We start from the raw sequence: 27581 nt of genomic DNA, 5'->3' as shown, positions 1-27581 counted from the left end.
GACTTGAAACCCAAGTAAACAATTTCGAAGATTGTAAAATATTCGAAATTGAATCCTACATACTTAAAGTACTAAGTTTAACATATATTTTTATATACAATTAGTCAAAATGAATAAATAAGAAATAAATACAATTCTTATATAAATGCCTTTATTATTTCTGGACGCGGATTTAAATCCTTTTGAACGATTAAAAACTCCACTACATAACAAAAATTTGGTAACATTTTGAGTGTATCCAAATACAAGTATTTGGATGCACTCAAGATATTGTAAATGAATTAACCGGTTACATTATAAGTTTAAATAAAAAAATACAAATAACATTTTCTTGCTTTTTTTCAAGAATGTGAATTATTACTTATCTCATCGTAGATGTCTCTAGCGAAGTTCTATTGAAGTCAAGCACTGTGTCCCGAGTTTGGTCAATATATCAAAAATTCCATGAATATGAATAATGTGGTTGTCAATCATGGGTAGAATCGGTGAATGTTACACGTGTGTAAAGTAATCACTTAAGCCAACCTATGACGGTCGTAAACCCTGCAAAAGCCTAAACTTCCATTTTCTTCTTTATCTTTTTTGAGATATCAAAAATTTTATGAACAATTAATTAAACCATAAATATTGTTATACATATTTTTTAAAACCATTACAACTATGGATAATAGAATAAGATCACGTTAAAGTGTATGTAGGTACTTTAAGAAGATAAAAATTAAATTAACGAATTTTAAAAAAAAAAAGTTCGTAGAGTTTTTTTCAATACATCATATATATTCATTCAGCATTCCATTTAAGTAAACGTAAAATTTTGAAGCAAAAAAGAGAAAGGACATTTTTTCCTAAATTTAACGCGGTCGGCAAAGTAGTAAATCTTGGACGGATTCTACCAAGTGATAAATTTGATTTAGATGTAGTGAAAGCGTTTCATCAGTGTTAGGGTCAATTAGCTATTTTGTCTTCAGCTGACCACTGTTCCTTTATGCCAAAAGAAAATCAACAGGGTGGCTAAAATCCGAGCTTTCCTCTTTTATACAAAATGTTAAAATAATATTCTCGATAATTTTGTAAGTATTTATACAAAAATAGAGATAAATGAAAATCATCGTTTTAGTTAGATCAAATACAAAAAAATGTTTAAAAATGTTTACATAATAATATATAAATAACTGAACACATTTTTACAGTGTTAAAAAAATGGATAATGTAAGTAGAAATTTGATATTTACATTGATTGACGTTTCAATTTTAATCAGCGTAAAATTACAACATTTTGTGTGTATCCTAATACTTGTTCACAAATCTGGATTATCTCCAATTTAAATAGCGTAAAATTAATTTAAATAGAGGTTTCGTTGATTTTTAGTTAAATTGGTTACCTTAAGTAAAGCGAAACAACGCGCATTTTATGATGATCAATAACTTTATTTAAATTTACTTGTCTGTTTTGATGTCAATCAATAAATGATAAAAGCTTGAATAATCATATCAACGAATACTTGACTTTACCAAATCTTTTACCTACCAATTCTAAGTTGGTCCCTTATTAGGATTTATTTATATTGATATAGAAACATGAAGAAAAAATATTATTTTTTTCCTACAAATATTAAGATAACAACAAAAACAACTACTAATGCAGACAAACCCAGAGTTTGTGAACAAATATTTGGACTCACCCAAAATATGATGAATAAATAACTGGTCGAAATATAAGTTAAGTTAAAATTTAAAATTATATTTTAGGCGTCTCCTAGTATATAGAATTATTTGGGAAGAATCTTGCATACATTTCATGCAGGAGTTTGCTGATTAATAAAATAATTTTTAAATTCAACAACAGAACGTGCCAAAGAAGTAGCATGCTTAATATTTTTCAATAGAAGCATGAATTAAGCAACTAGTATTTTTTCTTAAATTTGAGTAGTGTGGTTGTCAATCATGCGTAGAATGAATAGTGTTACACGTGTATAAAGTGATTGCTTAAGCCGGTCGATGACACGTCGTTACCCTGCAAATGTTCTGATTTCCGCATTCTTTAGCTAAGATAACCACATAATAAGAATAAGTTTATTTTTTAAAGTTGAAAAAAAGTTTAATACTAAATCAATTTCCTAATGAACACCCTGTTTTACAATTTTCTCAGTGCTTTGTCAAAGTCCAGCTTTCAAAAAAAGAACATGACCCTGGCTGTATAAATAATGGTCGCGTTTCCAAGTAGGAAAAAATAATATAGCGGTCATTAGGACCATCTTGCAAGAGAAGAAAGTTCACTTTTTGCAGCCCTGATCCGCTTATGATTTATTGAATCTTTTCACCGAATGGAATTACTTCCATCCACCAGTAAAAAGTCATCCCTAAGAGGGGAAACGAGCGTTATTGTTTGTTATTGAAAAGGGAATATCAACAATATGGACATATAATAAATATCTCATCAAATATAAAACCGTTTTTCATAAATAAAACTAACATCATTTTTAGACATCTCAACAAAGGTAAAGAAAAATTATTTGTGTATTTTACAAATTATAAAAAAAAACCTTACAACATTTTTATTATGTCCAAATCTGGATTATAGCCAATTATAGGAGTTATTTTTCACATTATTTTTTGACATCCAAGCATTGTTGGAGAAAAATATGGAAGTCTGGGCATTTACAGTGCTTACGACCGTTATAGGCTGGTTTGAGTGATCACACACTCGTTACATTTACCAACGCTACCCACGATTTACAACCACATTATCCTAATTCTTGAAAATGTCTAGATATATTGATCAAAGTCGAAAGTCTAGATATATTGATCAAAGTCACAGTGCTCGACTTCACTAAAGACAACTGATGTGGAAAGAGGAAAGCTTTTATAAAGCAGAAACTCTTTCATTTATATGTGATGTCAGAACCCTGGATTATATTTAAATACTCGGGAAACGCTACAAAATAGCATTTTTTTTATTATTTATTTAACATTATAAATTGACCAGTTAATTTATTTAGAACGTCTTGAGTGTGTAGAAATACTTGTTCACAAATCTGGATTATCTCCAACTAGGAGTGATTTTTTTCCATTATTCTTGACATCACAATATAGATGAAGACGAATACGGAAGTCAAAAAAAACTTTCAATTGGTGATAATCTAGATTTGTTAACAACTATTTGGACACTCTCAAAATGCTGTAAAACTAACATATTATTTTGTATTATTTATATAATGTTTTATATTAAAGCATGCAGTTGCAAATGAAGAATGAAAGCAGACTGAATGCAGTTAAAATGCGTTCTCAGAGACGAATGTGTTTCAAAACGTTATATGTATGATAGATGTTCGAATCGTAAAATAAGGAAAGAATGCAAGGCTGACATAAGCATTATCGATAAAATTAAGAAAATAAAAATTCGAATGAGTGAAGAAAGGATAGTTTTAGAAATTTATGAGGCAAATAGGGTTTATAATAGAAGAAGAAGAATACGGAAGAAAATTTGGCATGACGATTATTTCACGGTAAAACATATTTTAAAGATTTTTTTGTCAATGGAATATATTTGTTCAGGGAGAACTTAAATAGTTAAAAACAAAGCCCAACAGGAACACGGAACTATTGTGTTTACAGTTACGTATGTGCAATAAATTAATTGAAATTTGACTCTTTTTAAAGAGACTCTTAAAAAAGAAAAGTGCTACGTCATCGTAGAGGTTCACTTTAACGCTGTTGGGGTGCCACTCGAAAACCCTGTTGTAAAGCTTTTATTCTTTAATAACCTTCTTGATCGTGACTCAAGGCATCGAATTTGGTTTTGTTTTTCTCTTTTTTCTGTGGAAATATTTTTTTAACCATTTCCCTTACCTGATGTCAGGAATGGCTGCTTTAAAAGTCATCTTTAATGTAAGTTCCTTTTGTGTATTGTCTGCCGAAATTCCAAATAAAGACCCTTCAGAACAAAAATCAAAGAATTTTTAAAAACATAACTTACATATTTTTGTTCTTTTTACCCTTATCTTTACCCAATACCACAAATTGTATCGAGCGTTCGTACCTTAATTGTCAATAACATGAAAGCAAGGTGATCAATCGTACGATTCTTGACTGATTAATTCATCACCGATCAATCCTATTTTCACTCCCCTGGGAATCAAATATGTGATTAAAAATGAATAATGGTAAATTACATTTAAATAAATTCAAATTAAGTATAAACCTTATTTCTTATAAAGTCCATCGATTTTAAATTTAAACTTTACTTGGTAAATATCACCATTTATTAAAATCTTTTAAGACACGTATTTCAACGAATTTTTCATCGTAATCAAATACCGCAAGTGAAATTTTGTCTTAATTTAATAGTTGTGCTCTTGTTATAATACTGAGAGAGGGTAGAAACTGTACCGTTTTTTTCAGAAGAAACAAAGACAACAAGGGGAGGTTGGATCATTTTTTTTAAAGTAAAATATTCCTAACCCCTCTTCATACTTCAACTACCCAAAGGCAGAATAATTAAATTTATACAAGACCTTAGAATGGTATTGCATAATGATACGTAATGTATCAAAGCACGTGTAACAAGAGATTTTATGAAATATTGACAAATAATATCATAATCTAAACCGTTGTTCATATAAAATAAAAAAAAATTAAACAAAACTTTTAAACAAATTTTTAAAGCCAACATCAGCCAACAGCTTCCTCTCTTTTAAAACTTTTAACCATTTTTAAAAAAAAAAATATGCCTCGGATACTCCCTTTTCTTTCAATACTAGAGATAAGCTATAAACGAATTTCAAGAAAAACATAAAAAGATTATTTTGAAAGCAATTCGTTGAAAGGTGAAAATGTTTTTTTTTTCAAACTACAATTCTACTAGTTTTGGTCATCTAGATAACTTCATCTTAGTATCAAGGATACTAAAAAAAAATATTTACCACGTGAAAATCAACTGTTAATTCAAATGTACCTCAAAAAATTTTATATTTCATTTTTATAGCTTATTAAATTGTGTATTAAGTAGTGTTATTCCAAAGATCTCGAGTTGCTCTGAGGTATTATTTTTAAATGTGAGAATGTATCTAGTACACCCAAAAGGATAATAAAAGCAGCAAAAAGGCCGAGGGTTTTCTAGGTAAATGGGATTCGTCAAACATGCGAAAGCTTCATTTATATTTTCATGACCGCCAAAAGCCGAGAGAACCTGAAAAAGAGATGAGGTTTTTTTATTGTAAACCACCGCGTGCCAATTTAGAATGTTATATTTTGTTAAACAACCTTATTCGAATATATATTTTAATATTCCATTGTTGTAGGCGATTAAAAGGCCAACATTAATGCCTCTAAAGTTCCTGTTTGGCAAGTTAGGCATTCAAAAATATTTTGCATATATATGGTCTTCTTTGAACTTATGAATATGATAAACCGAAAGTCTCAAATTGTGTCATCACGTCCCTTATTGGCCTTGTCAAATATTCGAGAATGCTTTAAAATACTTTATTTGAAAGGTCCTTTCAAATCCCTTATTCAAGGGCGATTTAATAAACGTTGTATTAGCATATCGAAAATATTTAAGCTAGCGCAATCGAGAATAATATTTGAATTTTGTAATTTTGGCCATCAAGTGAAAAGTACACATCCTGTCTGTTTTTAGGTACTGGCTCCTTCCTCCGGGTTCCTGGACTACGCCATAAGCATGAGGCCCGAATATCACCAAGCGATTATTGACACAGTCCGCTACTACGGATGGCGTAAAATCATCTACATGTATGATTCTCATGATGGTAAGTTAATTCAACTGAATTGCCTTTATTTCATCACTCGAAGTGAATTTTAATTGGAAAATTATTTTGACTTGCTCTCTTTCTCGAATTTCACATTCCTACCCAGACTAGAATAAATATACTGACGGTGAAACATTACGAATATTTAAATGGAAGGAATTATATTTTTGAATCTTCTCCATTTTAAAATCCCAGTAAAGCAATACCGCTTTGTTACTGGTATTAGTTTAATTAAAATAAATAATATATTATATTTTCTGTTTACTCTGCACACTTATCACAATAAGAGTTTTATTATAACGCAAATAACTTTTTTTTAGGACTTTTTTAATAATAAGATAGTTAAAACAGGGCAAGCAAATATGAAAAAACTTTAAACACCCGGATAAAGTGTAAATATGTATTTTTTAAATTTGTTTTTGCAACGGACAGGAATATAACCCACGATCCCAATTACGCTCTCGATCGTCTACTGAACTCGCCACTGCACCTAATATGTGGTGTAAAAAAAATTGTTTGGGTATTTACAATACACATTAATGTATACATAATTAACAACAAAAAATAATTCGAAAGAATTGTATATCATGCGCTATTCAATTGGATTTAAAGATTTTTTTACATATAATACTCGTTGTAATGCCGAAAATCTTAAATATGTACTTAATATAAGAAATTTTCGCAATGAGATACATAAATCATTAACATCGATTTGACGAATAGTATCAGTGTTGAATTCATTACACTTCCTTTATAACTTAGGATCAAATTAACTTACATAAAAGTATCACTTCATTTTACTTTTTAGAATATTAGTTTAGAATATAAGAATATTAGTATTATAAGTATCATTTCATTTTACTTTGTGTTTTAAGATAAAATTTCTATCGTTAGAAGATTAAAAATATTGGATATCTCAAATAATTAAAACGTTTTCAATTTGATTGAGGTTAATTTATATGACTGTTCTAAAACTAAAGTACCATTTTTCAATTTAGTTGATTTGTAAGGATTTGTACGATACCTTTTTTTTTAACTTATTGTAAAAAAATGTATTTTAATACTTCTGTATTTTTCCTCCTCTTATAATCATTGCAATGCACTAACCATATTTATTTTTCCTCATTTCAAAGTAATACAATTTTGAATAAATATTAAAGTATGTATTTCACCGATTAAGTCGTATTCAGACTTTGGATTGTCTCCTGATTAAATTTTCTTTTATGTAAAATAAATATTCATTGATTTTCATTGAAGTTTGTAAAATATTTACATTTTATATCGACATACGAGTACCTGTGGATTTGTGTTTAAAATCTTAAAGGATTCAAATCATTGGCTTGTCTTTTACAGAGTATATGATACTGATATGAATTAAAATAAATAGCTTTTTGGTTTTTTTACTTGTTTTTATGGTTAAGTGCTGAATTTAATTTTTATATTAAACTTTAACTTGGTACTACAAATTTCAAAAATGTTTTAGGATACGATTTTATTAATTTCAAATCATTTAAAAAAAAATATTTGTAAAATTTTAATATTTTATATGATGATTTTCAATGCAAAGAAACGTGGGTCTTATTAAAGGTTCGAGAGTAGAAGAGGTTCGCCAATACAATCAGTAAACAGGTGCATGCAAATAAGTAACAACAAATTATTAACCGTAAATTAAAAAAATTACGGAGTGTTGCTTGAAAATTTTACTTTTGATACAATTTTTATTTTTTTTTAATTTTAGCAAAAATATTTGTAGCCTCTCTGCTCCACAACTATAATACAATGGCTAAAGGATATTATTACGTTCTGATATTAAAAAAGATTTGCGAATATTTACGTAGATGGCCGACGGGAGCCGATTGACCAAGGTACGGACCTGTCCAAGGTAGGGTCCTCTGCCCTAGATATTACATATTACCATAAAGTGCCTACCACATCAATGAATGAAATCTGAGTTTGATGTCCGTAATTAAAAAAAAACGATTTCTTTGTATTTAATAATTGAATTATTTTCTTTTGGTGATGATACTAATAATTGTTATATAAATATCTTAATTTCATAAAAAAATACATCCATTTTTGTTATTTTATTATTTTTTTTAGTCGTCAACTGTTTAAATTATTATCAACTACATTTTTAAAAAAATTTTCTCATGCATAAAAAATACATACAAGTAAGTACTATTTCCATAAAACGTTAGCAATTTAATATCATACTCCAATTCTTTGACGTTAGCGTTTACTCAGTGAACAAATACAAATTTAGATCACTTAACTATGTCGCTTTCATTCTTCACTTTACTCGATATTAGTCGAAGACAGAAATTCATAGGCATGTAAAAAAAAAATTGGTTGTAAGTTTATTATTTGAAGGCAATATTACATTTTAGGATTTATAATATTTTTTGCTTTTAAAGTGTAGTTGTAGAAAAATAATATAAATACCGGTTAAGATATAAAAAATGCATATTGAATGTTTTAAATATTTAAAAAAATGTAATTTAAAATGTATAGATTGAATAATTTATCAAACAATTCTAAGACACCGTATACTTCTAATTATGTATAGTTGATAAAATGGCTAGTAGTGCCATCCCCAACTGAACAACTATCTTTGCTGATTGTAATCGTTTTAGGGGTAAATTTTGTAGAAATCAATACAGCTAAGGGCATAATAAATACTGTAGACCCTTGTAGATCAAAAGGGTAGTACTGGGGGTAGTAAAAACATTATTACAAGCGATAATTATAATCACAAGAAGATAAAAAACAAACGGAACTATTTTGGAATTAAAATCAATCAAATAAATGGAATATATTGTCCCTTTAGGTAAAAAGTAATTTGTGGGGTGCCATACAAAAAACGTCCATAAACAACATATATTTTTTCAAGAACCGTTAGTTTTGGAATGTACACAGTAAATTTTTATATTAATTTAAATATGAATACCAACAAACATAATGTTTGTAACAAGGAGCGTGGAGTGACTGTTTTTAATTAAAAGAAAATTGTGTAGATATTAGACTTGAGAACTGAAAATGACACATAACAAAAACACATTCAAAACTCCATGGCAGTGTTAAGAGTTTTTTTTATATTTACGAGTGAATCAAGCAAACATAAACATAAATATTTTGTTTCCTTTGTATCAAATGAACTATTTTGGACGAACAGCGTTCAAAAAGTCGTTTTGAGATGCAGATTCGTTTTTAAAAACCGCACTTCTAGGCCTACAAAATATCACTAAGACACTGAAAGCGTGAGCAGGAAAGATTAATTTTGTAAAAGACTTGGATTTAATTCTAACGGCAGCATCTACCCAAATTATTAGCAATCTAAAACTAAAACACTAAACAAACTCTCAATGTATAGCTCGCACATATCAGAAATTGTTTGGATAGCAGAAATATGTAGGTATACGTTGTGTACACAAAAATTTCAAGGGATGCGGAGCATTCACAGTATGAATCTGCGCAACGCGCAATTTTATACATATTAGCAAAAGCGCAGGTATTAGAAAAAGCTTTCTTTACCTCCCTCTGTACTTGAAATATAAAGGGGACCATAATAAATCGATACAGTCTAAAAACGAAAATGAAATTTGAATGTGCTTAAATTTGAATGTTTGTAATGTAATTTAATATTTTGAATAACTAATATTTGAGATAAAAATTGTTATTATTACGTTCCTAAAATGACCATTTAATCGAAAAATTGAGAAAAACCTCAATCAATCTAGGTATTTACATAAAGAAATAAAACCGACGATCAGATATTCCGCATACAATTTTGACCTTTGATGTTCGAAGGGCTTTAAGGGCATCTCCCTGGAGGGTACCTACCCCATAAGATACCATAATCCCATGCACTATAAGGGTAGAAGATAAAAACCTTCGCGATATATTACACTCCCGAGACCAAGTAAGAAGGAGATACCCGTTTAATAAAGCGAGATGCTTGCTCTGTACTCGGTGGTCATTAACTCTCTGCTATTATTTCAAATTAAGTTTTCTCTACCGATACGAATAATGTGTATATATATATATATATATATACATATATATATAATAATAATAATAAAACCCTTATCCGCACCCCAATGGTGCATAGGGCACTGTGTCATATAAACGCAGTGTTATCTTGATCGTTTACACATGAAGGAAAGGTGATCGGCCCTCCGCTTCAGGTACCAGTCCATGGTAATATTGAATAAATATTACAGTGAAAAAATCACTTATATTTATTTTACCCCCCTTGGGAATCGAACCCGGGACCTCCAGAACGGTAGCCGAGCGTGCTGACCATTACACTACGGAGGCGGACATATATATATATATATATATATATATATATTTATATATATATATATATATATATATATATATATATATATATATATATATATATATATATATATTTATATATATATATATATATATATATATATATATATATATATATAGATATGTTTATATATATATATATATATATATATATATATATATATATATATATATATATATATATATATATTAATATATTATATATATATATATATATATATATATATATATATATATATATATATATATATATATATATATATATATATATATGTGTGTGTGTGTGTATGTATGTGTATCTTTATTTCTCATTTAAATTCCACCTAATGTTAATTGCATGAAAGCAAGGTGATCCGTTAAGTGCTTCAGGTAATAGAAATGTAAATAAATACTTGATTCAAAAATACATACAAAAAATTTACCTCCTTAGTAATCTAACTGTAGATTATTTTACCATGAGATGGATATTTCCATGTTTATTATCATTATAAATGTCTTTTTTTATCAAGCGAAATTGATATCTCAATTTAAAGTTTTCCGTGAGTATTTTCTTTTCAGGACTATTGCGTTTACTTTTGTAAAACGAGATCCACTGATATAATTTCATTGTATTTCATTGTTAACTTTTAAGTACTTCCCTGTTCCATATATCAATAATAAAAAAAAATATATTCTTAATTTATTTTTTGTGACACTCAAATAAAATAATTATATTTTGTATTTGGAAGTACCAAATAATATTTAAAAAAATATATATATACCTTGTAAACGACACATTATTTATTTACTAGGATACCCACCAATTTCGGGTCACTGAGTATAGTGTTATCCTTGTTTTAGTTTGAAGAAAACTGAAGCATAATACGACTCACTCAGTCTGTGGAGAATTTCCAATGTTTTGCTTTCCGCGGTTTGCGCCAAACCCCTGATTGAATTTTTTTTCGAACTCCATTTCGCTAGTTTTTTTCGTTTGTCACCGCAGTGAGCACGAAATTTGTTTCGTATCGCTTTTTAAGTTTAATGGATCCATCCGATTGTGGAACAATACGCGCGATAGGCGAACCCGAATTTCCAGCCCGTGAAAGAGAAAGGATAATACGGAAAAAATTAAACTCTCAGCATAGTAATATTAAAAGGTACACGTTCAACATAAAAAAATGACCCCTTGATCGTTGAATAAATAATCATTTTCAAATTAAACAATATTTACCAAAAAGCACTATGTATCAAGAACAGTTTTTCCGAAAATTATAATTTAAAAATATTTATTCAAGACTGTTTATCATAAATACTTTTTTTTTAAATTAAAATGTAACTTTGTTTTAAAATCACTTAAATTATTTTATTTTAACTTAATTATAATGCATACCGGTTTCAAAACTAACTGACAGCTAACCACTTCTGTATTAAGTATTTATCAGTCTTGATAAAGAAGCGGTTAGCTTCGAAACCGGTTGACATTATAATTAAGTTATAATAAATATTTACAGTGATTTTAAAACAAAGTAACATTTTAATGAAAACATGGAAAATCACAAAGTTAGTGCTTCAAATAAAAATCATAAATATTTTTTTTCCAAAATATCAGTACATTACTTTATCAAACTTGTAGGATTTACTATTTGACTTTAATTTTGTAAAATATTATACTTTGTATGAGAGTATAAACTAAACTTCGATAGTTGAGCTCTATTATGGTGATAAAAAATTTCATCCCTGTACGATAATTCTAACCTATGCCGACGAGGCCCCAAAGATTTAAAAAAAAAGATAGATTCTTCTCTTCTAGATATGATGATTATATATTTGTATATTGTTAAGGTAATATAGCAACTGATTGCATTTGAATAACGAGAGTGAGTGCCACCCGCTCATTTGTAATGTTACAACCAATGTTACATATAAAAATGTTACATTTAAAAATGTTTCAATAAAAGTCAGCACGGGTTACTGTATTTCAAATGAACTGAAATTTGTTGTGCAAGTGTTTTGTAGCAACAAAAAAAATAGTACTATTTATTCAAATTAAATAGTTTGAAAAATAAGAGACGGTGATTAGACTGTAATAAACATATCATCATTTATACATTTGCTCATCACTTGCTCAATAATTCTATGTCCAAACTGTTTAAATACAAAGTATTTGTGTGTCATTTCATTAATAAATATATCCTTTTTCATAAATAGTGTAATTTATTTCTATATTGCTATTCATAAACAAAATCAACATTGTTTTTATGGGAGGGTCAGACAGACCCTTGAATAGTAAACGTGTAAAAATTATTTTGAGTAGTAACCAAGGGTTAATCTTTACTTTCGTTACCTGGAAAATACGTCCGATATATCAGATTTGCACCGATATATTTTTTTATCATTGCATACGCACCAGTTATCTTAATGATACTTTCACATTCAAAACAAATTTCGTTTTTCCTTATTCTGTTTAACTGAATCTTTTTCCAAACCGTGTATTTAAATTTCGTAAAGAAAATAAAATACAATATTTTAATCACTAATCTAAAAGAAAAGAAGTTATTCGATATAGATTGAAAAGCAAAAGTGAGATACGTTAAGAATGTTTGTAAGTGGTATCCGAGGAAAAGAACGGTGCCTTATCGTTACACATCCGGTTTAACAAAAGTGTTTTGGTGCGAAAGAACAGGGTGTTTTTGATTATTCTTTACAACAAAATAAAATAATCTTAGAAAAAAACATATTTGAGTCAAAAAATGATCAACATTTGGTGGAAATCAAAATATTTTGGAATGCTAAGTTTTTTTGACGTTATTTGATTATATCGCTTTGTATCGTTGTATATACGTCGCTCCTTTTTACTACACCCCCTGTGGCATCGGAATGTAAAGCTCTCTTTCTGTTCTCTCTAAGTTATATCTCTCTCATGTAACGAAATATGCCTAATAAATGATGGCCGTTTTTGAAATTTTACTTTCAATTCTCGTTAAATTGACTAAGGTGTGTTTCACTTCTAATAAAAACAATATTTACACTCAGGACCCTTGAATTCCATTATTTACAAAAAAAATATGATAAAAAGGTCTAACATTAATAAGTTTTGTATCAAAACATTTTAGACTTTATATTTTTGTATAAATTTTTTTTAATTGAATCATATAATATAATATCTATCCAAACTCGATACAGCAGTGGTGAGAGCTTTTATTGAGGGATTTGCAAAATACCCACTAAACAATACAAAAATGTATTTTGTATCTTAAAAACATTGTTAACTTTGTGGTATGGTTAAAAAACTCTTTCCTTATGATTCATCGTTCACTTTGTGTAATAACAAGGTGAAAAAAATCACTGTGACAAAATTTTATTTTTGTACAAATTTCATACCGTAATAATTTTATTTGATAACCTGATGATGATTTTTCCGAAACCGGTAGTCATGAATAAGTGTTTATAAAAATGGTATAAGACAAAGAAAACGATGAATAAAATGGAGAGTTTTAATAAATAAGGTACTGCATGAACAGTATGAACACACTATTTTTGTGGATGGTACATATTAAGTATTATGCCCATTTCAACGTTAGAATTTTGGGAAAGGAAATATATTCAAATTTTAAAAAGTGATTATCCCTTGGCAGATATTATTTTACTGGTGTACTTTCTAATCGGTATGTGGATCAATTGATTAAATGTGGATAGTTGGAGATAGTTTTTACTTACAACTAGTTTATTTACAATTAGAAACAACCTAGAGGCGTTACTATAAATATTCAAAGGCAACTTAAACTAATTAGAGGAAACCCTTATTCTTTGCCCAAGGACTGCTGACTATTTAAAGGTAGAATAATGAAAAGAGAGACACAGTTAGGTTTTCTTTTGGTCTACATATTCAATTAGCTATGGAAAAACTGTTGCAAATAGTAGAATGTTTACTATGTGTAATGTTTTATAAACTGGAGAGTAGAAAACACGGTTTAAATGAATTTTAACCGGTCATTCAAATGATATACTTCCACCAAACGCATTCAAATAAAAAAATATAATTTTTTGGTTGCATTTCTGTCAAAACACAAAACCACACATCATAAATTTTTATATTGATTGAATTGATTAAGATCGATATTTTTTTCAAATAAAGTTTCTACTGTCTGTCTTTTTATTTTTCTCCTTTCCCCAAATGTAGTAACTATGAATTTACATCGGTTAATTTAACAATAAAAAAATAAAATAAATTGCATGTATATAATGGGATATCGTAGCATCATTGAGCATAATATCATGAGTTTACTGCATATCCTACATAAACGTTTTATTTTTACGTTTATTATTTTTAAAGCATCTGGAATCCCTAAAACATCAAAAAACCCTCTTTTCGAAATATCGTGTTACAGCCCATATATTTGAAGGAAAAGTTTTTCTTGTTGGAAACAAATCAGCACATACTACGCATTACCCCCATTACTTGAAAATAACCGCCGTATGCTCTACCTTGAGAACAATCAAAAAGTTTTTACTTTCGTATTTCATATTCTCTGATAACATCGTAATAAAAAAAAACTTATAAAATAAAAAACTGGATTCAAAAGAATAGTAATTTGGTTTATTGTCAAAGCAAATTTAAAACTGTATAATGTATTTAAAATCGCTTTTTCGTTGTCTTACTCACCGCTGAGTCTTGTGGCAATTGTAATATCAGGCACTCAATGCACAATTCGTCTCCATTCCTCTGGATTTTTTTTGTAAGTTTATCCAAAGAATGGTAAATAATAATACATACATCTCGACTATATTAAGGATATTTTTATAGTACCTGGAGTTCCTGGAGGATGGAGTTTTTGGTTCGTCCAGTGGTCTAAGAAATTTATCGCATTCACTTTCAAAATTCTTCAAATAGTCATTGGCATTAAAAGTGATACTATTAATACCACTATTACGCCGTTTGTCTGCCGGGATAGGCAGAGATTAAATGTAGAACGCCACAAATCTATCTTGAAACACACTCCTTGCTTCCTCTACATCCGTAGACCTAGTTAAACATACCTTCCAGTTACGTTGACTTTAAACTTGACCAGGCCTCGGTTTTTAGTTGATTTGGTTGTGTCTCATCATTATTGGTTGTTTTTAATCTGTTTTTCCATTAAAATTTTGCCATATATACTATCTAAGTATTCTCATTTAACATTAAAGTCATTTAATGTTAAATGAGAATACTTAGATAGTATATATGGCAAAATTTTAAGTCATTCATTTACTCTAGATGGTACAAAAATTCAATAAGATAACTGATATTTTCAACAAAAAAAATTTTGGTATTGTAAATGTCCCGTACAAGCATACTGTTTCTCAATTATTTTGTTGGTGAGTTTCAAAGTTACCGAAAACATGCTTATCAATGTGAATAATATACCCACTACATTTAGACCTTAACTTCTTTGGTGTACTGAAAACATGAAGAATCACATCTTATAATGAAATACAGATAATGATATTAAAAAAAACAGTATTGTTATGTAAATACATATATACATATATATATATATATATATATATATATATATATATATATATATATATATATATATATATATATATATATATATATATATATATATGTATATATATATATATATATATATATATATATATATATATATATATGTAATAAAATAACTAGGTAACTACCTATACATTTTATTAAGTACTTACAAAAAGTACCTACATAAAACAGTTCAACCACCAGATGCCGCATGCGTCGCTCAGGAGAAAACAAAAGACTTACGATAATATTATTAACTGTCAGAATAAGATAGATAGATAGATAGATAGATATAAAAATTATTATAAAGATTAATTAAGAATAAACTTTTATTGTCGTTTCTTTAATTACAAAGCAACACATTGTTTATTTTATTATTATACACCCACTTTACATATTATTTACACTTAATTTTCAAAAGGAAAATATTACCACGTTATAAAACGACAATTTTGTTAATTGGAAATGGATGATGAAACATTAGATGTATTAAAACAATTACTACAATATGTTCGGAGTGAGAGAGAAAAATTAGAAGATGATCAAAGAAAACGATTAGAAGATAATCAAAGAAGACGTGGAAATCTAAGAACTAGTGATAAAATTAAAAATAGTGAATTTAAAAATACAGAAAATAATAACAGTGAAGAATGAAAATAAAAATAATGTGGAAAAAATTTCTACAAAATATAAAATAAAATATACTCCAGAAAAGAAAAATTTCGAAGCAGATTGTATGAGCAGGAATCCAGTATTAGAATCGAAGGAAAATGCAGATGAACAATTAAAAGTTGTAAATTTGGTTAAATTACAAGATAATTTAAAAGATCAGAATAAAAATAAAGACATACAAATAACACAGAAACAGTGCTTGAAAAATGAAAATAAAAATAAAGTAGAAAAAACTTCTACGAAAGATAAAATAAAATATTCTCCAGGAAAGAAGAATTTAGAAGTAGATTGTCCAAGCAGGAATTCAGTATTAAACTCGAATGAAAATGCAGATGAACAATTAAAAGTTGTAAATTTAGTTAAATTAGAAGATAATTTAAGAGATCAGAATAAAAATGAAGGAATTCAAAAGAAAAAAACAAATGGATTGAAAAAAAACTGTGTCTACTTTAAAAGGGTCAAGAAGAAAAAAAAAAAAGAAAGAAAAAAAAAGAACGAAAAAAAAAAAAAACTTTATTATATCACTAAACTTATACAAGAAGATGATCCGGAGGACGAGTGAAAATTTTACTATGAATTTTCATCCCCAAGGGGGGAGATGTAATAAAATAACTAGGTACCTACCTATACATTTTATTAAGTACTTACAAAAAGTACCTACATAAAACAGTTCAACCACCAGATGCCGCATGCGTCGCTCAGGAGAAAACAAAAGACTTACGATAATATTATTAACTGTCAGAATAAGATAGATTGATAGATAGATAGATAGAAAAATTATTATAAAGATTAATTAAGAATAAACTTTTATTGTCGTTTCTTTAATTACAAAGCAACACATTGTTTATTTTATTATTATACACCCACTTTACATATTATTTACACTTAATTTTCAAAAGGAAAATATTACCACGTTATATATATATATATAAATAAATATATATATATATATATATATATATATATATATATATATATATATATATATATATATATATATATATATATATATATATAATAACTCTGGATAGGGTTTTAGGTAGGTGGAATCGATCTACACTTTGGATAAACAAAATATGCATAAAGGTTTACGACTAGAAGAGCTTTTAAACATCCTGTCAAGATGTTATTCCTCTTTGACGTTCAAAATGACTTTATACTCAACTCAAATAAATCTTAACAAAGTTGCGAGTAGGCTGGCAAAACAGAGATCCCTTATAATTGGGATAATATGTTAATTAATTATTTACAAGCATGCATTATTACTTTGTGTACCTTATTTAATTATTAATTATGTACAGTCTTAAACTCATGTAAGCCATCCATCAACATAAAGAGTACTTCAATTGATCTCAATATAATAATTAGTTTTGTGTTTTTATTTTCAGTTTGCGATAAAACTTTTGTTCATAGGTGTCAAAATTTGAGATAAAACACCTAACGTTTTTATGCGAAATAATACTTTTCATACTTGTGTTATGTTCACCATTCTACATATAATTGAACATTATTTAATTGAGCATTATTTTTTAAAACTTGCAGTAAAGTAACAGTCTAAAATTCCTTTCATATTCGAGTAGTTTGTTGATAAATTTGAGAGTATTATAATGTTTTTATAAAAACGATAGATATTTCATATCAACTTGCGTTACCTACAATAATGATATTTCGTACGTAGGGTAAGTAATACTGTGTCAGATGAAATTAAATAAAAACCTTTTTTGCTGATATTTGTGTACGACTTAAAATGTTACACAAATACTTGAAAACACCAAATAGGTACACAAACACCTGGAATTATTGCGTTTTATAATTTTTTTATGTGAATTTTTTTTATATTTTTGATCATATTTTTAAACGTCTTATTACATCACATACGTCTTATTACATCAATATTTGGAGACTCCAGTAAAGGAATAATAATCCAGTTTTTACTGGGGTGATCGTTTTTTTATTTTCTTTTCTGTGATTTTTTTCTATTTTTGGTTATACTTTTGTACGGCTTATCATATTCACATACGTAAACACTAGGAATCTGCCAACAAGTAATTTAAATCCAATTTTGAAATAATTCTATGCAGGTGGATCACGTTACTTTTTTATCTGAGCTTTGAAATGTCCCAGCTTAAAAAACCCATGTTTAATTTTTGGAAATGATTAAAGAAAACACTTGTTTTTTTACCACTTGAGTTTTATTATAGACTACATGTTTCAGAAGTTAAACTTCCATCATTCAGGTCTGTATAATAACTATATTATACAGACAATAAATAAAATATTTAATTTTTTGCACTAAATTTGAGAAAATTACATTTCAACATAAATTTTGAGGTTTTAAGTTTAAGATGTAAGCTTATTCATTTTTATTCTGAAACAGAGATAAATATAATTCAGAGCTTTGGTTACATTTAGGAAAACGATTCTAAAATTCGGATAAGTGAATCAGAATCATACAGAAATCAGCAGTTTCAAATATCAATTTCAAGGTAATGTTCCACCATGAACGTTTATTGGAAGTCGTTCTATTCAGACACATCAATTGAATAAATGAATTCCATCTTCAACATCCAATACCACATCCGGTATTATCTACCTCTATGTGAAGGAACCAAAACTATCTACACCTCGGAATAACAGTTTCGTACCTTGCATTCACATAGTATAATACGTATATACATATACACATACACGAAAAAACATTCATACATATATTGATACATTGAAATAACCACACCCACATACACAAACACGCACACCGACCCACACACACTCACACTATTTTACTCCTCGACGTAACATCAAAAGTTTTTACCGAGCATCTTCCTGCAAAATAGCGTATCTCTAGAAATATATTTCCACTTTGGAAACATTTATGAGTATTATGACACATTTAATGCATTAGTTATACATACAGAGCATTATGATTTATATTATCCACTGACACTTCGTGATGGAATAGCATTTTTAATTTATTATTAGATTAAAACCAATATTTTTAGCTTTTCCACTTTTTTATTTGACCAGCGACCGGGTTTCGTCGTTACCGACATCATCAGACTGGTGATGTCGGTAACGACGAAACCCGGTCGCTGGTCAAATAAAAAAGTGGAAAAGCTAAAAATATTGGTTTTAATCTAATAATAAATCAGAGCATTATGCATTACAAATACAGTTCATATGATTATTACACACGGTTGTAAATATTCAACAATGATATTCTAGAAGTTTTGATGGCGTAAATACTTCAATATTATCAATTAAAAAATATTAATTATTAAATATTATATTTAGTTTCTAAACCTGAATATTCGGTTCATTTTGTAAAAACGTACATTTAATACATATTTAGTTTCTAAACCTGAATTTTTGGTTAATTTTGTAAGAACGTACATTTAATAATTATTAAATATTATATTTAGTTTCTAAACCTGAATATTCGGTTCATTTTGTAAAAACGTATTAATAATTATAAAATATTGTATTTAGTTTCCAAACCTAAATATTCGGTTCATTTTGTAAAAACGTACATTTAATATTTGTATATTGCTACTATTGCGCTTTCTAAGTACAAACTAATAATACTTCAAGTGAATGGGTCAAGGTTGAAATAAAGGTGAAATAAAGAAGTTTAATTATAATTTTTTTAAATAAAAGCCCGAAAAGTCATCAAGCAATAATTATTTTTACTAAATTATAATAACATACTGCTAATTTAATCGGTAAAGATCAAACCCGATACCGATGAGTGAACTCGGTACCATGTTTAAATCTGGGAATATTTTTATTTATTGTTTCGGCATTAATTTTGTGGTAAGACATGTTACAATGATTAAAGAAAACACTTGTTTTTTTACCACTTGAGTTTTATTATAGACTACATGTTTCAGAAGTTAAACTTCTATCATTCAGGTCTGTATAATAACTGTATGTTATTATACAGACCTGAATGATGGCAGTTTAACTTCTGAAACATGTAGTCTATAATAAAACTCAAGTGGTAAAAAACAAGTGTTTTCTTTAATCATTGGGAATATTTTAATCATTGATATTATTTATTTTACGCAGTTTTGATTATTTCCTGTATCAAGGTTTGTTGATTATTAAATATATTTAATTACTACAACTACTACTACCTTCACGCCGTTTCCTCACAGGAAAAGGCAGAGAGGAAGTAACGCCACAATCTTCTGTTCTGACATACACTTCTCGCTTCCTTCACATCCATAACTCTAGTCATACATGCCCTCCGATTATGCGGACTTTTGAAAGCACCAGATTTTAGGTTCTGATATATCTTATCTTGCCAAGTTTTTTTCGGCCATTCTTGTTCTGTTCGAATACGCAGACTCACATTTTCCACGTGTATTTTCTTAGTCATTCTCTCGATATTCATTCGCTCTAGATATCCATACCACCTAAAAGAACTCTTTTTAATATTTTCAATTATCCATTGTTCAGCCTTACATTGCTTTCTTATATCTTCATTTGCAATATATTTAATTTTGAAGAATTTCAATTTGTCAGCTTCGTTTAGTTCTATACAATATCTACTTTAACCAAACTTAAACGCTTACTCACTTACATAAGCGAAACGATGCTTGCTGTTACGATGTTTTGCGAGGAAGTCCTAAAATACATTCGATATTCTACAAACAGTAAATGGGATATTCCATAAATTGTGTAATGACCGTTTCTTTATCGCAGAGATCATTTATTTCCTTTGGGAGCAAACTTTCAGTAAGAAATAATTTCAAACACAAAAGTGACAGAAATGGGTCAAACGATACTACACATTCTGTAAAATAGTTGATGCGGCTTACACGAGAAATATAAGTAATAACTGAATAATAATTCTCATTTATTTATCACAAAAATTAATTTAATAAACAACCTTATTATCAACTTGCTGCAACTAGTTATGCGTTGCTGTGGCCCGGTGTGGTTGAATGGAAAAGACAAAAATAGAAAGCACATTTTTCTAATGTTTCAACTCACAATATATGAAGGCTTACCATTTTTTAAGTTATCAAATAAAATGCTACCTACCATTTCTTCATGTATAACATGATACTTTCAACAAAAAAACAAAAAAAGGTCCTCTCCAAGAACAAGAGCTCTTCACTCTTCTACTTTTTTGGAGAGGCTCAGCGCAACCAAAATAATTAAGATTATATTAAGTAGAAAAGTAAAGAAATTGTGTGAAATTGTTAAAAAAAATTAAATAAATAAAAAATATGTATAAAAATATGTTTATGTTTATGTCAAACCAAATCATGCATTATTTTGATTTTCTTTACTATTAGTCTTAAGGCTTTTTAAACTACGGCGCGAGTCTGTCTTGGGAGGATGCAAAGGAGCTGGCAGCCGAGAAAAAAGTCTGGATCCAGTTTATAGATTTCATAACTTTCAAATAGAGAGTTGCATGGAGTAATAAGTACTCATACAAGTTTGTGTAGGTTGTACCCTGTTGAAGTGCACGAGTCGTCTGAGAAGAAAATTACGTATTTTCATAGAAAAAGTTTTGTCTTGCACTGTCATATTCTCACAATTCAGTGGTTAAATATGAAGTTTAATATGTAATCTATTTTAAATGATCGGTCACAGTTGTTGATTTTTTTTTTAAATTGTCGGTTCTTTTGACAATGATCTTAAGTTAGTAAAGGTACTTTTAAGTTGTTACAATTTTTAACATATCGCTCACTCCTTTCAACAACGTCATATATCAAAAAACTTGATTTTTCAGGAGATCGTTTTTAATGTTTAAGAATAAAATGAAATGTATTAAAAATAAATATCAAGTTACTTATTCAACTTTTTGCTGCGCAACAGATCCTTTTAAGTAAAACTGAAGGTTTTTCTCCATTTGAAAAATATTTAGGATATTAAAAAAAATAATTAAACAATACCTTTTCTTAAAAATGCAAAAAAAGCACTTTTGCCATGTAGCGGGTAAATATTAAGTTAAACGTATGCCGCTTTTGCTTGGATATAGTACATTTTCTCGGGATTCCGAAAACATGCTCAACTGAAAATTAACATTTTTTATTTATGACGTTGTTGAAAGGAGTGAGCGATATGTGATGTGTGTAACCAATTTGGTAACTATTTTAGAATTAAACATAAAAATAAATTTAGTATTTATTTCTCGACTAGTAAAGAAATTAATTTATTCAAAATAATATCAATAACTTTAAACGCTTTACCCTGTTAAGTATTTAGGTGTAAAATAACATTTAGGAAATACATTTTATAATAAATGTTTTATATAACTCGATAAATTAATACCTAAGAACTATTTTTTGTGTCATTTAATGAATTCGAATTAAAAATAATTTCTTTGTGTTGTTTTAATCGAAATGGAAAAAATGTTAGTTCCATTTTAATCCTTCATAAGTCGCGAACGAAGTAGCGCTTTTTTGCCATGTATTTGACAGATACATTTTCTTTGGCGGGTAGCCTTCCATTATCAAGTTTAAGCTTAAATGTCACAAAATAATGACTAAACTTAATTAAGTTGTATTTTTCTTATCCAACTGTAATAAAATGTGCGCAAATAATGGTTTTATTCTGAACTGTAGAATTAAATAGGTATTTAAAAAATGCCAGCAGCCCGAATAACTTTGTTTTTTAATAAAATTTATAATGAGACAGATAAAATTTTTTAAACAATGCATTGTATTTATCTTGATACAAAGCAGTATTTCTTAACAATTCTTGTATTATCACGTGAAGCTTTAATTTTTTTTCCCGACCTCAAACATATTTTGATATTTTTCTTCTTCTTCAAAACCTTATCCGCACCCCGATGGTGCAAAGGTAACTGCATCGTATAAACGCAATGTAATCTTGATCGTTAACAGATGAAGGAAAGGTGATCAGCTCTCCGCTTTGAGCACCTGTTCAGGGTAATATTAAATAAATATTAAAGTTTAAAAATCACTTTTATTTATTTGACCCCCCCCCCCCTGGGAATCGAACCTTTAAACATATTTGAACTTTGTCACTTGCATAATGTATCTTGGATGCAATGAGTCAGTTTAATTAAGGGTAATTGTTTACCAGGATCAAACAACATTAAACTAGAACTGAGAATCTCAAAGCAAACACGCGTTACTCGGAACACATCCCTACCACAAGCATGTAAACATGACACTGATTCAAATTGACCGCAGAATACTCTAAGACCTCACGTATATGTTTGTACCTAGATTTAATATTATTATGCATCATAATATACATATAACTCAATGTACTTAACATTAGTGTTTGTTATTTGCTTGTTGCGAAATTCCAAAGTATATAAACATACAATTATAAAATAAAGCAAATGAAATTGATTAAGGGAAAATACGAAATACCCATAACGCCCTTACAAAAATTAAGATACTTTCACATTCATGATCATAAATAAGATCAAAATGAATCTTTAAAATATATCATTCATATCCATTTCAATAGAATATTGTGATAACATATTTAAAATATTTCCAGTTATATGATGGAATATGGTTTTTAAAATATATTTTAATTTTGATATACAGATTCTAGGAAAATAAACTGATGTTTTGCAATTTCCAGTACTCTTCAGTACATGGCAAATGCGATGTATTAATTAAACGTTAATTTAACCCTCTGTCTACCAAGTAGGTTCAACGGACTCGATCCAAAGTTAATGTTGGGTTTATTGAATCTTTTTTTTTTATATTTTGGAGGAATCGCCGTTACTTAATATCGCGAATATACAAATATTTTCTTTTGCTTTTATTAAAAAAAATATTTTTTACATTTTTTAACTCGAACTTTCTAGCGCCAACAACTTTGCGGGTCTTCTAGACCCACAAGTTTAGGCATAGCACGTTTCGCATTTAAAGGATTCTCATAATTCGCATAAATCTGGACGATTTTTTTTTTATTTGTAAGTTATAATAATGTATATAAATAATAAATTAGATGAGCGATATAGAATATCAGTGAGTAGTGATGATGAATATAATCCTTTAAATGACGATCAAGAAAATATATAATACAGGACCAGACGAACTAGACTGTAATATTTACAGTGAATTTATTCAAGTGACGATATAAATGAAGGAAATATTGCTGGCAATACCAATTTTGTATCTAAAAATAGTCAAGCATCGTATGACAATCCACGTGTCCCACGGATAACAAAGCTAGCAGAATATTTTAAGGGATTAGCCCACACGGTATGCGAGCAGACAGATTGAAAAGTTTAACTCTCTTGTTTTTTATTTTTTTGAGAAAATCTTAGGAGAATATTATTTTGAGATAAATTAAATGTGTCGTTTTTTAAAGAAATAGCTGACGTTTGGAAAATGTGTTTATCTAGAAAGTCCTCAAAAGCATCAAAAAAGGTACAGCAAATAAAGTACCATACATTACATGAGGGTCCATCAGACCCAGAACGGTAGTTATCGATAGTTTTGTTTGGGGTAGACCGAGAGTTAATGATAAATTACACGAGTACCTGCTAACGTGGGGGAAAGCCTTCAAACGGAGGAGTTTGGTTTGGGTAATAAATCATATGGAAAATATATTTATTAGCAAGTAATAATAAAAATTCAATCCATTTGCATACGTCTGAATTCCTTAACTTCGTTGGTGCCTGACACAAGAAGATGTGGAATCATATTGCGTCGAGTCAGTCTTTATTAACGTTGACATGTTTAAAGTAAGTTCGTACAATAAGTGTAGGTGAGTTCTACGGCGCAATACAAGGTTATTTATTTCCATCACTTTTTTCATATGTAGTGAAAAATGTCACGTTATTTTAGAACTAAGTTCATCAAAGATTTAGGTTTGAGTGGAGGGAATTTAAAAATATGTATATATATATATATATAAAATATGTATATAAATATGTATATATATATATATATAAATATATATATATATATATATATATATATATATATATATATATATATATATATATATATATATATATATATATATATATATATATATATATATCCCTTCAAACAGATATATAATAGGCATTATTAGGTTTCGTTTTAGAAAATAAGATTATGAAGTAAGGAAAATAAATAGTTCTCGTAGTGGCTGGGTTAGAGGTAGCCGTTCGAGCGAAAGTAAAACCATTCGGATATCTTTCTTTTCCGGTTATTAAGAATTTACTTCCTTCCAATCCATTAGTTACTTCATTAAGAGCAAAGCTCGAAGCAACCTTAAATGTTTTTAGTCAGAGTTAAATGCCACGCTACAAAACGACGGAGAAAATATCTCAAAGGAATGGAATTAATTTTATTAACAAACTATTGGGGAGATTTCCATTTATTATTTATTATGTTTGCATCAGTGTTCTTGAGTATGCCGTATACCAAAGTCCAGATGTCATGATAATTTTTTCCATGTTAATGAAAAAAATTAATGATACGACAAAACGAAGTAATATCAAGTACCAGTTATGCAGTCATTTTTATTAGGTTCTTGACCATTGAGTGCTTTAGAGAGAAAGGCAGTCTCTATTTTTACAATGTATTACAAATTCAGAAATATATATTTTTAAATTATTGGAACAGTGTAGGTACATTTACAAATATCATAAAAGAATAAAACTTTCATCTAATTGAAGTGTATCTTTACATAGGTGAGGAGTTTATTTCATTTGCGGACTTCCATATTTCCATGTCAAGTAGACTTCTCCATCTTTGTTAAGATATTAATAACTCGTTAAAGTGGTCAAATGTAGAATTTGTAAGTAAAATTTAAACTTATTGCAAAATATTGTAAATAAAAAAACTACTCTTTAAATAAGCTTCATAAAAATATAATGTAAATCATATAGTCACCTAACCTAACTTTAACCAATTAAGATTAGATCAACGCGGTGTTAACTTGATTAGGAATGTTAATCATGCAAAGCCACGATGATCAGTTCTGTCTCGTTTATTTTTGATTTAGAAATCTAAAAATGAAAGTGTACAGGTTGAACATCATTGCTGCTAAAAGGAAAAGGCAACGGAGAAAGAAGAGTTAGAGAAATAAATCAATTGAGAGTTAATCGATTTCAATATCCAAACTCGTTCTAGCTTGTATAATTTATACAATGTGTAGGTGTTTTTCGAGGTGAGCATGTTGTGAAAATTAAACATAGTTCATTCGAATCTTCAATCATATCAGAATAATAAATGTTACACAGTACGTAAATCAGTTACTTAAGCCAGTCAATCACACATGGTATGTCCTGTAGGTTGATGTAAGCTAAAATCAAATCAATAAATAACCTCTTAGTGGAAATACTTGTGACTATAGGTTACGAAGTTTCTTGCCAGATTCCATTTTATTCTTCATGAATCTACATAAATAATTCTATTAAAATTACATGTTATATTACATTTTGTGTTAAAAAAGCTAATAAATTACAATTAACATTTTTTTCACTTTAAACCATGTCAAATAATCTGTAAGAAATATTGTACATAAGTGAAATAATTTAACAACATTAAAACAAATTAAAAAAAAACTTAAACGCCTTTTACACCTTCTCAAGGGACCTCAAATTTCTTACTAAATTACATTCAAGGAGAAACTTCAATGTATTAATGCTCAGGAGCTGAAGTCTGAAAGCTTTCAAGAACGTACGCCATGTAACATTTTAACCCTTTAAAGTTTAGATGGTTATTGAATCCTACTCGGACACCATCTGTCATCTCTTAAGAAAACCTTAGAAAAGTTTGCTTAGATCATTAATTGACCTGACCTCAACTGTATAATTGGTGTGTTTACATATAAGAAGTCAATTGTTAGGTATTTATTTCAAGTCCAAAAAATTGGTTTGACAAATAATAATTTTAAATGATTATTTTTCACTGTTATGTAATTCAAATAATTTCGTTTGTAATCATTTATATTTTTACACACATCCGGTTAACATCAGGTGTTAAAACAAAATGCATCCTGCCTTCATCTGGTGTTAAAACTATCATTTATCAAGTAAATTACCGTCGCTCTGTATTTCATGTGAATAAAACAAATTTGAATGCATCTTTGTTCCATTACGCTTGAAGAAAAGAAAACTGAAAAAAAAGTAAAAAATGTGTAATGATTTTATATTTTTGCACGCTTTTGAGCGTTCTTGTAGAAACGTTCGTTTTGTTAGATTGTAAATATAGTTAATTTTTGCCAAACATTTTTCATACCTGACCAATATTAGGGAAAATATTTATTTTAAAAAAATAAACAAACGAATTACCTTGCGAAATATTCACTGTAAAAAGATAGATTTATACCAGATATTTTTTACT

General features: G+C 28.4%; 1 protein-coding gene across 1 annotated transcript in view; it reads left to right on the top strand.

Annotated features, from left to right (window-relative positions):
* GluRIB (Glutamate receptor IB) overlaps window positions 1-27581 on the top strand; it is a 229210-nt gene that overhangs the window by 34562 nt on the left and 167067 nt on the right. The window contains exon 3 of the mRNA XM_088275073.1: window positions 5639-5768. Coding sequence (XP_088131199.1) covers window positions 5639-5768 — 130 coding nt within the window. The remainder of the gene's footprint in view (window positions 1-5638; window positions 5769-27581) is intronic.

The sequence above is a fragment of the Brachycentrus maculatus genome, unplaced genomic scaffold (assembly GCF_059751285.1).
Source record: "Brachycentrus maculatus isolate JH-2025_06_01 unplaced genomic scaffold, ASM5975128v1 h1tg000781l, whole genome shotgun sequence".
In the NCBI taxonomy this organism is placed as follows: domain Eukaryota; kingdom Metazoa; phylum Arthropoda; class Insecta; order Trichoptera; family Brachycentridae; genus Brachycentrus; species Brachycentrus maculatus.
The sequence above is the reverse complement of the archived record's forward strand: the minus strand, read 5'-3'. Positions and strand labels throughout refer to the sequence as shown.